Source organism: Cervus canadensis, chromosome 1, assembly GCF_019320065.1.
Source record: "Cervus canadensis isolate Bull #8, Minnesota chromosome 1, ASM1932006v1, whole genome shotgun sequence".
Lineage (NCBI taxonomy): Eukaryota > Metazoa > Chordata > Mammalia > Artiodactyla > Cervidae > Cervus > Cervus canadensis.
In genome coordinates, this window is record NC_057386.1 from 9298204 (window position 1) to 9311941 (window position 13738).

Below are 13738 nucleotides of genomic sequence, written 5' to 3' on the forward strand. Positions count from 1 at the left end.
AATTAAAATCAAGGCATTATCTATTAAAAAAAAAAAAAGACAGACAACCAATAGCGACCTCCTGGGAACTCCTCTCAATACTCTATAATAACCTAAATGGGAAAAGAATTCAAAAAGGAGCAGATACATGTATATGCATAACTGAATCACTTTGCCCGACACCTGAGACACAGCATTATTAACCAGCTATACTCCAATAAGAGCTTCGTAGGTGGCACAGTGGTGAAGAACCCGCCTGCCAATGCAGGAGATGCAAGTTCAATCCCTGGGTCGGGAAGATCCCCTGGAGGATGAAATGGCAACCCACTCCAGTAGTCTTGCCTGGAGAATCCCATGGACGGAGGAGCCTGGTGGGCTACAGTCCATGGGGTCACAGAGAGTCAGACATGACTGAAGCAACTTAGCATGCATGCACACATACTGCCATAAAATAAAAAATGAAAAAAAAAAAGAGAAGAACTAAAATATCTTTGGAAATAGAGGAGCCAAGAGGCAAGACCATGGGGAACTAACGCATGCCCATATGCTGTGGACAGTGCCTTGACCCTGGGGTGGAGAGTGAGGCTTCCTACTCTTGTGTTTGAGAAGAGGGGCTGCCTCCACCAACCATCAGAGGTGGGTGTCATATGGTGGGGGGATAATGGGAGCCACCCCCTCTTGGTGCTGGGATGCTGCCCGTGGACCCCCTCCCACCTCCCCCTCCCTCCCCCCCCCGCCCCACCCTCAACACCACCCACCCGCCCCCAGCCAGATGGCCCCTCACCATGATGATCATGTCCCAGAGCTCCTTCAGCAGGCGGACCTCTTTGTGACAAGCCTTGAGCTGCTTGTAGTCTGGGACGCTGACCTCGAACAGGCTGCCGGACTTGCACAGCGCCTCCATGATGCTCTCCATGGCTGCGATGCTCTTTTGTTGCTGCGGGCATGAGAGGAAGCCAGTGAGCGGGGTGCCCACGCTCAGCGGAGCCTTCCCCGTCTGCCCCCACCCCGTCCCGTCCCAGTGACCCTCAGAGCCATTGGCCCACTGTACTCTGACCCCACGCACACAGGAAGGCATCAAACTTTCTAGCCGGGGGAGCAGCGCCCTCTCTATCCGTCCCCCCCAGCCACCCCCGGCTTCTCTGATGGGGCCTGGAGGGGAGGCCCCATAGGATGGCTGAGCTTGCATGTCTGTGCACACACACACGCATGCACCCGCACACACACACACACACACACACACACACACACACACACGTATGCTCGGCCCCGAGGCTGGTCCCATCGAGGCTGTGTTTCTGGACTCACGAGAATGACAGCTTGAGAAAAGATGGGTCCCCAGAGTTACCACCCCATCTCCTCCTTGAGCAAAAATACCTTATTGAGGGACTTGTAGGGGTCAGGGTCACTGAAGCTGAATGGGGCTTCTTGCCTGAACTTTTCTCTGAACTCATGCTGCTTGAGCTGCGGGAGGACCACGTGAGACGCTCAGGCTCCCGGCCCAGGGCCCGGCCGCGGTGGGTGCTGCACCCCGGCCCGCCCCCCAGGCCACGGTACCTCGAACTGCTGGCACTTCCGCCTCAGGATGCTGACCTCGTTGGCCTGCAGGGGCGACACGTTCTGCTTCACCTGGATGGCCAGCTTCTTGGTGTTCGTCCACTGTTCCGGCAGCTCCTGTGCAGGCAGAGGCCAAGGACCACTCCCTTCTCTGCTCTTTTTAAAAAACCTTCTAGTGTGAGATCACTACGGACTCACGGGGAGATGCAAAAATATCACAGGGAGGGACTTCCCTGGTGGTCCAGTGGCTAAGACTCTGCAATCCCAAGGCAGGGGGCCTGGGCTCTATCCTTGGTCAGGGAACTATATCCCACGTGCCACAACCAAAGATGCTGGGTGCTGCAGCTAAGACCCAGTGCAGCCGAATAAATCAATAAATAAGTATTGGGAAAAAAGTAACACAGAGTCCTGGGTGCTTCCCCACAGCCTTCCGCAGTGCTGGCATCTTATACAATTAAGGCTCGATAGCCAAGCCAGCATTGGACCCTGGGGTGTTTCTGTTAACAGATGACGGAACTTGTCGGTTTTTACCCTGTTTTAAGCTCATCCATATGTGCGTGTGTTGTATGTGTGCATGTGAGTGCATGTGTTGTAGGCAGGTGTAGTCCTAGGCACTTTTGTCTCATGTATAGGTTCCCATAAGCCCCACCACAATCCACATACCTCACTGTTGGTCACCGCGAGGGAACCGTCCTGCATCAGCACCCACCCTGCCCACCCCCGCAAACCTGGGCAGCCACTAACCTGTCTTCCATTCCTGTAGTTTTGTCATTTCAAGAATGGCTTTAGTAATCAGATGAAGTTTTGTATTTTCCAAGTTCTCCATACTTGGGCAAATATTGTACTTGCCATAAAATATTTTAAAGACAAAAATCCCAGCCCCTAATCTCTTTGCCCACAGACATTGTTTCACTTTCTTCTACAATTAACTAACAGTCTTTGTTGGCAGTAGCATGGCTCAAATGTTTATCAGAATTTTTATCACCCCACTTGCCCTGTCCACGGCCCCGGAGCTCCTGGGCCTGGCCATACACACTTCAAATCCTAGTCCTTACTGAGCCCTGGGCAGGGGGAAAAGGGGCCAAACACAACATGCTCTAAAGCAGGGCCTGGGCAGCGGGAGAGGTCACCACAGCCGCCCACACCATCCTGTCACTCCCCCTGCTGGGGGTCTTGGGCACTGGCTGGGGTCAGTGTCTCCCGGCACAGGGAGTCAGGCCTGTGTGACCAGGCACAGAGTCAGGGCAGAGGAAGGGAGCAGGTAGAGGCAGCCAGGTCTGGGAGGAGACAAAGCCCAGGGGAGCAGCATGACCCTGCCTGCAGGACCCATCTCCTGCATCCCTCCCTCCCTCACCCACCCCCCAGCCACACACACAGCTGCATCGGCACCAACACTGACATCCTACAAATCAGCCGTAAGTGCCAGGCTTCTTCAAGTCCCCGCATCCCCTACCATGGCCCCTCTGCCCCACGGGTATAAAGATGGCTGGGCGCCTTCTCCTCCGGGGAGCTGGTCTCTCTCTCAGCCTCGCTGCTGGCCCCTAATCTTGGCAGGACCTCTGGGGACCCCATTCTCGGCCCACTGTCCCTCATGCCCAGGCTCCCGCTGGGCTCAGGAGGAGGAGTGGGACATGAAAGCATTTCTAATCCATTGAAACGCCAACTAAACGCAGGGACTGTTCCCCTCCCACCCTTGGGAGGCAATCTCCCTGTTCCCTCATCTCTGGAGAGCCTTGTCCTCCCAGCCCACCATTCCCCGGGGATCTGAGGTCTAGAAGAAGAGGTTTGGCCCGCAGGCTCCGGGTCACAAGAGCCTGCCCTCTGACCCTGCCCCACGGGGCTCCAGCTCCCCCAACGGGGCATCCCAGGCCCATCTACCTGCAGCTTCGCATGCGTCTCCTCGGGCATCTCCTCCCCATAGGACTTGAGCAGCTCAATGGTCTGCTTCAGGGGCTCAAACATGTTGTCCGTGGCTGTCTGCCTCTCCTTGACCTTCATCAGATGCCCCATCACTTCAACGAGGCCGTCATAATCCCCCTCCTTAACGGGCTTTGTTAAGCCCATCCTGGCAACTTTCATGAAGGCTTCCAGGTCCGCGAGGCTGGTGGGTGTGAGGCCGCATGTGATGGGTGCCCCCCTCCAGGGGAGGGTCATGTTCCTGCCTGCCTGGCACCCCATGTTTCACTAGCTCAACTGGTCAGTGAGTCCTGGGTAAGGTCACATCTCAAGGTAGCCTTTGTGGGGGCCTCCTGGATGGAAGAGTGAGATTACACATTCTCGGGACTCCTGGAGACTCCCAGCCCACCACTGCCTATAACTGCACAGGTACCACCCTCGAGTTTCATGCCAGGCTTCCCTGCCCAACTCGGGGCTCCTAAAGGATTCCTTGGCACCTGTTGGTCAGACACGGTAAGTGCCCAGTAAAGAAGCAATGACCAAGGGACCAGGGCCCCCACTCCCTGCCAGGTGACACTTTCCTCCTGGGACCCACCCTTCATGGGGCCGCTGGTCTCTAAACCTGAGCTTCAGCTCCACACCCAGCTGGCTGGGGATCCTGGCACAGGGCTCTCCAGGGTGTGGTCAGCATCAGGCCAGTGGGGGTGGGAGTGGGCCCGGGGCAGCGGTCCTGGCGCCCACCTGTTGATGACGTGGTTGCTCAGGTGCCGCTTGAACATGAGGCTCCAGCGCTTGATGGTGTTGAGGAGGGCCTGCTTGAAGGGGCGGCAGTCACACTGCAGCCAGCCGTTGAACACCTTGGTACTGTCACACTTAGACACCTCCTCATACAGCTTCTCGTAGGAGTCGATCTGGGAGGCAAGGACCCGCTCAGCTGCTGGGCTGCTGCGGTGGGGCCAGCAGAGCGTGTGGCAGCCGGGGAGGCCCTCACAATGCGCTCCTTTCCTTCTCCTGGCCCCAGCTGGCAGCCCCTGTGGCCCAGAAGTCTATCACCGAACGCGGGATACAGGCTGTCAGAAAGTGACGCCGCCTGGCGAGGCCAGCAGGGCTTCTGAAGGAGGGCACGACTAAAGTTCCAAGGGGTGCAAGGGTCCTGGGAGCCACGGGGCATCCTTAACTCAGCCGGCTTTGTGCTGCTGCCTGTCCTCGAGGCTTTCAAGACTGGCAGCCAGCTGTCGGCCCCCACCGTGTTGTGGGAGAGACTGTGTCCCCCACCCCACCCCACCCTCCCTGTTGCTGGGCCACCCTCACCGAGCTTCAGGAAAAGACATGAAGGTCTGTAGACTCATTACGTTTTCTCGTGTTCTAATGTATATATATTTTGGCCACTCCATGCGTTTTGAGGGATCTTAGTTTCCTGACCTGGGAGCAAACCCAGGAAGAGTTGAGTCCTAACTGCCAGACCACCAGGAAATTCCCATCATGCTCTACATTCCTGATGCTTTGGCTTCGGTGGCCTTGCTGACCCTGGAGGGACAAGCCCGCCCCTAGTCACAGGCTGGCTCATTCCTAGAGATGGCAGACAAACCCCTCCCCCGGGACCACGACTTTCATGTGCAAACAATGAAGCAGAGTCCGCACCCCAATTTTTACCACCTGCTCTCACACTCTAGGCCACTGTCTACCTGCCCTAATCACCCTAGGGCAGGTACCTGACAGCCGGAGACAGCCCATAGAGCCCCGAGGCACTGAAATGATTCAAACTAGCCCATCCGAAGTCGGCTTGTCCTGCCTTGCTTGTTCCTCCCCATGAGGACCCTAGCGCGAGTTCTCGGTCGCGCTTTCCCCTCATTCTCTGTCTCCCGACTCTGGTGCCCCGCTGGCAACACCCGTGGCCTGGAGTGCCCCCTCCTCTCGGGAGCCATGGGTCATAAACCCTCTTTTCACGGCGGCTGTCTGCTGGCCTGTTGGTCTCTCCATACGTGAATAATAATAATAAAACCTACATTAAAAAGTAAACGTGCACCCGCGTTTTCAATCAAACCCAGTGGCCCTCCGCAGCAGAGGGGGCGGGGAGGGAGTGGTTGATTCCAGAAGCGAGAAAACCAGTGGGCAAGGTCCACACACACCTGCCGCTGGAACTGGGTGAGAGTGGGCGGCGTCTTGGGGAGGGTCTCCTCAGGTCGGCCGTCCAAGTCCTCCCGGCTGATGGCGTGTCCGTACGTGAGGAAGTTCTTCATGAACTCCTGTGGGTCGTCCGTCCACAGGTAGGAGTAGCGCTCGAAGGAGTCCTGGTACTCCTCGGCCTCCTTCATGGCGCTGATGACCAGGTTGGAAATCTCCTCCCGCATCTCCATGAGGTCCGTCATGTCTTCCAGGTCGGTCTGCAGGCAGGCAGGCAGGCGGGGGACAGACGGGTGAGGGCTTCGCCCCGTGGTCTCCCTGACCTGGAGAGCGGCTCCCTGTTGGTTCAAGCGTCACTAACCTCCCGAGATGAGAGGAGGGGACACCTGCCCACTGGGGACGCTCTCCCACGTGAAGGTATGCCGGACGTGACTTTTTGCCTGGCAGACCCTAGGACGACTCACCCATAGCTTCATTCATTGAGTAGTTACTCACCTGCTGTGTGCACGCGGTGGGAGGGGGCACTGGGAGTGTGGACAGGGCTCGTGGGGATGGGGACAGACCAGGACGGGGTCACAAGTTTATCAGTAAATCAAAAACTGAGTCGTCATGACTCTTATCCTTGTACTCAGGTGTAGCAGGGAGGAGGTGGGGGGACACCCCCTGAGGAAGTGATCGTTGGTCTGAGAGCTGATGGACAGGAGGTGAAGAGCAGGAGAAAGAGCAAAGGGCCTGCGCTGAGAGGAGGCACGTGTTTGAGGACCTGAGTGGAAAACACATGGACAGCTGCAGCAGGAGCAAGGGAGGCCCTGGCTGGACAGGGCCTTTTGCATCTCAAGAGACAGAAAACGCAATCCAAATTGGTGTTAGCGAAAAGGTAGCGATTGGCTCCCATAACTGGAAAATCTCAAGGTGGAGGGTGTGTATGAAACATGTTTTTTGAAGTTTCTATATCTTAGCAAGTATTGTCGCCTAGAGAATCCCATGGACAGAGGCGCCTGGCAGGCAGCAGTCCATAGGGTCACACAGAGTCGGACATGACTGAAGTGACTATGCAGCAGCAGTAAGTAGTTTTAGCATCTTAAAAAAATCTTGCTGGGGATTCCCTGGCAGTCCAGTTAAGGGACTCAGCACTCTCACTGTTGCAGGCCCGGGTTCGATCCCTGGTCAGGGAACTAAAAATCCCACAAGCTGCCTGGTGTGGTGCAAAAGAAGAAAAAAAAAATCTTGCTGGTTGGGGAGAGACTGCCCCCCACAACTGCGGCGCAGGGCCAGGCACTTCTAAGAGAGCAAAGGGCTGGGATGCGGGCACGCCTTTCTTATGCAAACCAGCCAAATGCCCAATCACCTCCTTCATCTAACCAACTCTCATATCGCAAGCCCATGTTTCCCCTGCTCCATCACCCCAGCGCCAGGTACCAGATAATGGGAGATGACCCCGGGGCCCATCTGGAGCAATTTCCCCACCCCTACCAGCCTCTGGCCTGGGCTTCCCTCCATCCTCCTCCTGCCTCCTGACCAAACCTGCTGTTCCCCACTTGGCCCCTGCATGGCCAACCATACCTCTCCTTTCTTGGGGAGCTGTGGGCAACATTACCTTTTCTATCAGTGGCACTGACCTGTCTCTGGAGTCACTCAGTTGCCTCGGTAGATTAAAATCTTGCAAATGAGACTAGGGCAGGGTGTGCACAGCCTGGGGTGTGGCCGGGTCACCGGGACCCTTACTCTGCCTTGCTCTGTTCTGCTACATCATGCGAGGACCCCAGGGCAGGTGGAGGAGCCCCAAACGTGCGGCCCTTCAGATTCTAGAGCCACATGTTGGGCTCCGGCTCTCAACGGCCTGTGTTGGGTCCCACATGTCTGTCCCTGAGTGGATTGTTGGTGGTGTGGTTCACTCTGGGCTAAGCGCCAGAGCAGCTCGCTGTGTGCATTTGAACCCGGAACACCACCTCTGTATGGCTCAGGAATCCTCAAACAGTTCTCTCTGCCTGGGAATCTCCTCCTGTCCTTCATGATTCAGAATGCAGGTCAGCTGTTCTGGGAAGCTGTCCTTAACCTGGCCAGGTATTTCCTCCTGTCCTCACATCACTACACGCACGTGCGCACATAACTGTCCCTGACAGCACAGAGCATCTTGCTGGAAATGTTTGTTATTACAAATAATACACACCCATCATCAAGAAGTTCAAACAAAGCAGAGCATATGAAATAAAAAGCCCCCTTTATGTTCCCCGTCCTCCCGCCTCCCTCGCCCCCATCCTGTTTCCCAGAAGTGAGCACTCTTGACAGTTTGGAGTACATCCTTAGGAAGACAGGCTTTTGTTTGCTTAAATGAATGAAATCACATTCTAAACATAGTTCCGCAGCTTGATAAACACTTGATAACATGTCACGAGCCTCCTTCCATCCCAGGCTCCCTTTAGTGACTCATTTAGACGCCTTTGTCTGGATGGGCCTGAAGCTACTGAAGGACTCCTGTATTTGATGGCTATTTAGGTCTTTTCCAATGTTTGTTTAACTGCCCCACAAACCATGTTCCAATAAGCACACCTTCTCAGACCTCCCCATTCAGGGAGGCTGAATTTGCCCCGCCTTTGCATCCCCAGGATCTGATCTGTGTGTTTTATGTCGTGGGTGGGTATTTAATGCATTCAGAACGAAGGGGTGTGGGAGCCAGTGGAAGGCACATTTGTCAAAGAGCCTGCATGAGGATCACAGACTGTAAATTACAGGAGGGAGGGAAATAGCAGGAAGTGGGGTGGGAAAGCACACTTGGCGTCTCGCTGTGGGTGGGGAGGTGTTGAGGGAATGAAAACCAGGTCGACCAAGGACAGGTCCACTCTGGGGAGAGATATCCGGGCCACCGTTCCTGGGGAACCTGACAGAATGGAAGCCCCTGGGCTCCTCATCACACACGGGACCACCACCATGAAACAAACACACACGACTGAGTGCTGCCGCATCAGGAAGGCGATTCTGACCCCGGGTAGCAGTTGGTGGCAGGGAAAGTGGTGGGGCTGTAACCAAGCCCAGACTGACCTTATAGTGCAACCTGCCCTTGGCCAGTCTGGGGATGAGCTTGGCTGTGTTGTAGATGTCGGTGACCAGGCTCCCGATCAGTGCCAGGAAGCCTCGGTCCCCGCCCACCTCCAGGGATGGGCTGAAGATCAGCCCGTCGTCCTCCAGCTCCATGCGGACCTCGAACAGCGGCGCGACGCTCTCCTAAAACAGGGCGTTGTGGGGTCAAGGCCTGGCCCTTGGCTAACCATTCTCGATGCCTGATGTTCACCCAGGCACCAAACAAGGTCTAGGGCTGGCTCCTGCTGGCTGGGACCGCTACAGAGAGCACACTCCCCACCAAGGGCCCATGAGCGAGAACTGTGCGGCCAAAGGCAGCAGCACCAGGCCAAACGCAGGCTGGGCATCCAAGCCAGATGAAGCAGCAATGACTGAGTGCCGAGGAGACCCACTACCTGCGTTCAAGCCCATATCTGCTACTGACCAGCTGCGTGGTCTCAGGTGAGAACCTCAATGTCATTTCCCTAGATACATAAAATCAGCAGACTCGTTTCATAGAACAGAGGCAACTGTTGTCCCCATCTCTTTGGGTTACGGTGGGGATTAGATGGATAATTAACATACAGAGCGTGTGGGGCGGGGGCGGGGGGCATCCCAGCCAGGCAGGATGGCCTCTGCTGAGCTCCAGAAAGGACAAGCCTCATGTTCCACAGGGGTCCTGTTTACAAAGTGGGCACACCGTAACCCTGCCTGTTCCTGGATTTTCCTTGTGATGTTGCAGATCCTAGGTGTGGTCTTGGGTGTCAGAGGACAGGATGGAGCCCACCCAATGCACCAATAAATCTCAAGAGTGCAGGCTGAGGTCTACGGGTGCTCGGAACCTGCTCCACGGCCACTAACCTTCCCCAAACGTAGTCCACACTGGCCCCGAGGGTGGCCAGCTCAAGAGCCCCCCGGCTCTATGACTGGGGGAGGGTCTGCACTAGTGCCTGAGTGAGCTGAGTGAGAGAGGTCAGCTGTCATGAACTCAGTTGAGCAGACTTCTCTTGAGCCTCTGTCTCGGGGGGGCCACTCCTTCTGGTTGGCCACTTGCAAACACAGATCCTCCCTGGGACTTCTTAGGAAGGACACTGTGTTATCAGGGACTCATCACCCATTTGACTGGGGCTGCTTCTCTTTGTAGTGATAAATACTACACATTAGCTACCTTCATTGCTGATGTTGCGTTGCTATACCTTGCTTGCTGAGTCTTTGCTGTTGTCTAGTCACTAAGTCGTGTCTGACTCATTTGTGACCCCATGGACTGTAGCCCGCCAGGCTCCTCTGTCCATGGGATTTCCCAGGCAAGGATACTGTAGTGGGTTGCCATTTCCTTCTCCAAGGGATCTTCCCCACCCAGGGATCGAACCCACGTCTCCTGCATTGGCAGACAGATTCTTTACCACTGAGCCACCGAGGAAGCCCTTGGTGAGCCCTATAGCTAGTAATGCCGTCTACTTTCACCAACAGGCTCTGGGGTCTGTGGATGCTCTGGTGACAACTGCCCTCTGCAGCTGTGTCAGAGCATCTCACTGCGGTGCCCACCACCCTCTCCTGAGAGTGAGCTAAGTGGGCTGGGTCTCTGATCTTGCCCTCCTGGGCAGTATCCAAAGTCACTTGGGAGCCCCTGTAGTGAAAAAGACACGGGCAGGGAGAACAGGCCAGGAAGCAATTAACCAGCAAACCCACTCTGCTGACCTGGTTTAACCTTCTGCTCGATTGGGCAGAGGGTGGAGAGGGTTGGTGGATGACACTGCCAACAGGAGGGCACATCCCACCCCCGGTCAACATGAGGAGGGGCCAGGGGTGCCTGCTTTTCCTAACCCAGCAGGAACAGAGGTCAGCTCAGCTCTGCGGTGGTGCGCTTAGCCAATTTATGCTGCGGCCCATTCAGGGTGACCAGATGTCCCGGGGTGCAGGACTTTCATGTTTGAAATTAGGACAAACTGGTCATCCTGGGAAGATTTTAATAAGTCTGTTCTTCCATCAGGAAACCACAGATTATATATTCCAATGTAAACCTTATCTCATATTTATAATACATATATATGTGTGTGCATATACATAAATCTCACATCTGTCACTTACATCTGCAACCATGTTGTCAATCAGGTAATTTAGAGACTTGCGAATGAATTGGTCAAACTCATCTAAGACCATGCCGTCAATGTAGTTGACATAATCCTTCCAGGACTGGCTTGTCGTATCCACTCTGAAGAGTTCTGCATTTTCCTGCAAACAGAACCACATGGCTGATTGCTGTTTCACTGGGTCTACCCATTCCCTTTTTAGTCAATTTATCCAATGACTTTCTGGACTACCCTTGTCCTCACTCACACAATCCACACACAGAGGTCTGATTTTGGCTTCCTGAATGTGCCAGACTCTTCCTAGATCTGTGTCTTTGGCTAGGCTGCTCCTTCCCATTCATGCCAGATATGGCTTTCTTCTCCTTGACCCTCCTTGATTACCACCCCATTCATGTCAGGTTTGAGTCCTGCCCCTGGCCCCCACCTGCGTCCCCTCTAGTGACCCATTATTTGTGCCTGTGATGGCACAGATGGCAATGCTGAATTATTCTGTCTGTCTGTGGTCTGCACCTCCCCCTGATGCCGAGCGTCTCGAGGACAGGAATAGACTGTCCTTCACACCGTTATACCTCCAGCACTAAACAGAACGTCTGGAGCGGAGCAGGAGCTGGTGGATGGATGGACGAGTGACTGGGTGAGTGGATGAGTGAACAGGTGGGTAGATGAGTGGGTGAATGGTTGGGTGGATGAATGGATGGGTTGATGGTTGAATGAGCAATGGATGGGTGAATGGTATATGGATGGGTGGATGGATGATTGAGTGGTTGGGTGGGTGGGTGGGTAGATGAATCTATAAGACACTGAGAGCTACAAGGAAACACGAAGTTGAACAGGACCTAGTCTATACCCTCAGGCAGTTATATTCTAATAGGGAAGAGAAGACACAGGCTTAAATAGCTTCAGTGTAAGGTAGAAAACAATGCTTCACATGACTATTATGGGAGTCGAGGACTCTAAGCAAACGGATGTGATGACAAAGCCTCTTCCCGACCCTGAGCCAGATTTCTCTCTCCTGTGTTGTTTCCAATACATCTGGGACTGTTAACAGGTTAGTCAGTTAACTCTTTCAAGTAAGCTTTTTTGCAGTTTAACCTGTTAATTTACTGGGAGCTTCTGGCACCAGGGCAAAGGAAGAGGACCTGGAAACAAAGTGTTTCTTGGCCCAGTCAAGTCACTCCTTGGGAGTAAGGACCTTCTGAGCAATGACTTGACTATAAGAACAGCTCAGCAGACCCTCCTCCTCCAAGATGGCCTGCTGGTCCCAGATTCAACTACCCCCAGGGACCCTGTAGAAACATGTCACTTGTCCACACTGACTTATGTAGGGGGAGGAGGCTCTGACATCCTTAGAGGAAGACAGACATGTGACCAGAGGATCGGGCTTCCAGGTGAGCAGTCCGCAGAGTCTGCTGCTATAAAATCAGACTCCTGGATTAAAGGTTGCAGACATCCGACATTTTATGAAACCTCCAGCCTGCTCCCCACCCTGCTCCTTCCTCCCTGGCTACTGAAAGCATGTGGGCTCTCTAAGGCCCTCCCGGGCATCTCCTCACCGCGACCATGGCCTGGATCTTCAGGCCAGCATCCTTGACTGCGGAGTAGCGCTTGTTGAGATTGGCCACCCTCCCATCCAAGTCTAACAGGGCCTCTTTCTTGTTGTCCTTCCTTTCAAACATCGGGTTGGCTGACCAGTCCTGGAGGGAAAACATGAGCAGGAGAGAAGCACCTGGAGAAAAACCTTCCAGTCTCACTCCTTCCCAATACACTTTTGGGAGTAAGTGTCCCCACCCCGGGTGGGCCTCACAGAGGCTGAGGGACCGCCAAGCACTGTTAGACAGTCTTCAGTGATGTGACTCAAAACTAACAGGGGCCTTGGGGGCCGCCCAGAGAGACCCCTGGGCATTTCCCCCAGTCAGGACCGAAAGGAGCCTTCCTGGGGAAAGCAGTATCTGACCCTCTCATCAGGAACCGCAGGAGAGGGGACATGGTGACTGGATCCAGAGACATGTATGAAGATGCTCGGTGTCCAGGACAAAAAAGGGACACAAGGGGGAGAATAAGTAACTGGAGGAAGCGCCTGGGGACTGGGGAAATGCTGCTGTTTTCAGATTGAAAGCTCCTTGTGAATCCAGGGAACATAGAAGGAGACACACATCTGGACACACGCTGGTAATGTGTCTGAGCCCTGATTATGACCAAGGACTCTATCCGCCTCTGGTCGGAGAGAACAGGGACAGCAAACGGAAGTCATACTATCATCAGGTTTTTCGATATCGTGGCTACGAGGTGAGGTAGCTGCAGCCTGAACTGTGTCTCCCTACAGATTTACATGTTGAAGTCCTAATCTCTAACACTCAGGATGTTACTGCATTTGAGAGAGGGCCTTTAAAGAGGTGATTCAGGTGAGGTCATTAAGATGGCTTTTAATCCAATACCACTGGTGTCCTTATAAGAGGAAATTAGAACACAGAGAAACTGGTGTTGAAGACTCTTGAGAGTCCCTTGGACTGCAAGGAGATCAAACCAGTCAGTCTTCAAGGAAATCAGTCCTGAATATTCATTGGAAGGACTGATGCTGAACCTGAAGCTGCAATACTTTGGCCACCTGATGCAAAGAGCTGACTCATTGAAAAAGACCCTGATGCTGGGAAAGGCAGGAAGAGAAGGGGAAGACAGAGGATGAGATAGTTAGATGGCATCACTGACTCGATGGACATGAGTTTGAGCAAGCTCCGGCAGTTGGTGATGGACAGGGAAGCCTGGCATGCTGCAGTCCAAGGGGTTACAAAGAATCAGACACGACTGAGTTCAGTGAACTGAACTGAACTAGAGAGGACACAGGGAGAAGACAGCCATCTACATGCCCAGGAGATAGGCCTCAGGAGGAACCAAGCCTACTGGCACCTTGATCTTGAACTTCTCGCCTTCAGGACTGTGAAACAATAAATTTCTGCTTGTGTAAGCTGCCCAGTCTCTGGTCCTTTGCTATGGCGGCCAGAGCAGATGAAAATAGAGATCTTTCTAGACTATTGAAA

At 54.2% G+C, this 13738-nt stretch overlaps 1 protein-coding gene across 1 annotated transcript in view; it reads right to left on the minus strand.

The window, feature by feature from the left end:
- Positions 1-13738, minus strand: part of DNAH17 (dynein axonemal heavy chain 17) — a 94030-nt gene that overhangs the window by 61500 nt on the left and 18792 nt on the right. The window contains exons 16-24 of the mRNA XM_043462283.1: positions 12257-12397; positions 10702-10845; positions 8596-8778; positions 5562-5816; positions 4174-4343; positions 3415-3637; positions 1537-1653; positions 1357-1443; positions 764-916 (exon numbers count right to left, since the gene is read on the minus strand). Coding sequence (XP_043318218.1) covers positions 764-916; positions 1357-1443; positions 1537-1653; positions 3415-3637; positions 4174-4343; positions 5562-5816; positions 8596-8778; positions 10702-10845; positions 12257-12397 — 1473 coding nt within the window. The remainder of the gene's footprint in view (positions 1-763; positions 917-1356; positions 1444-1536; positions 1654-3414; positions 3638-4173; positions 4344-5561; positions 5817-8595; positions 8779-10701; positions 10846-12256; positions 12398-13738) is intronic.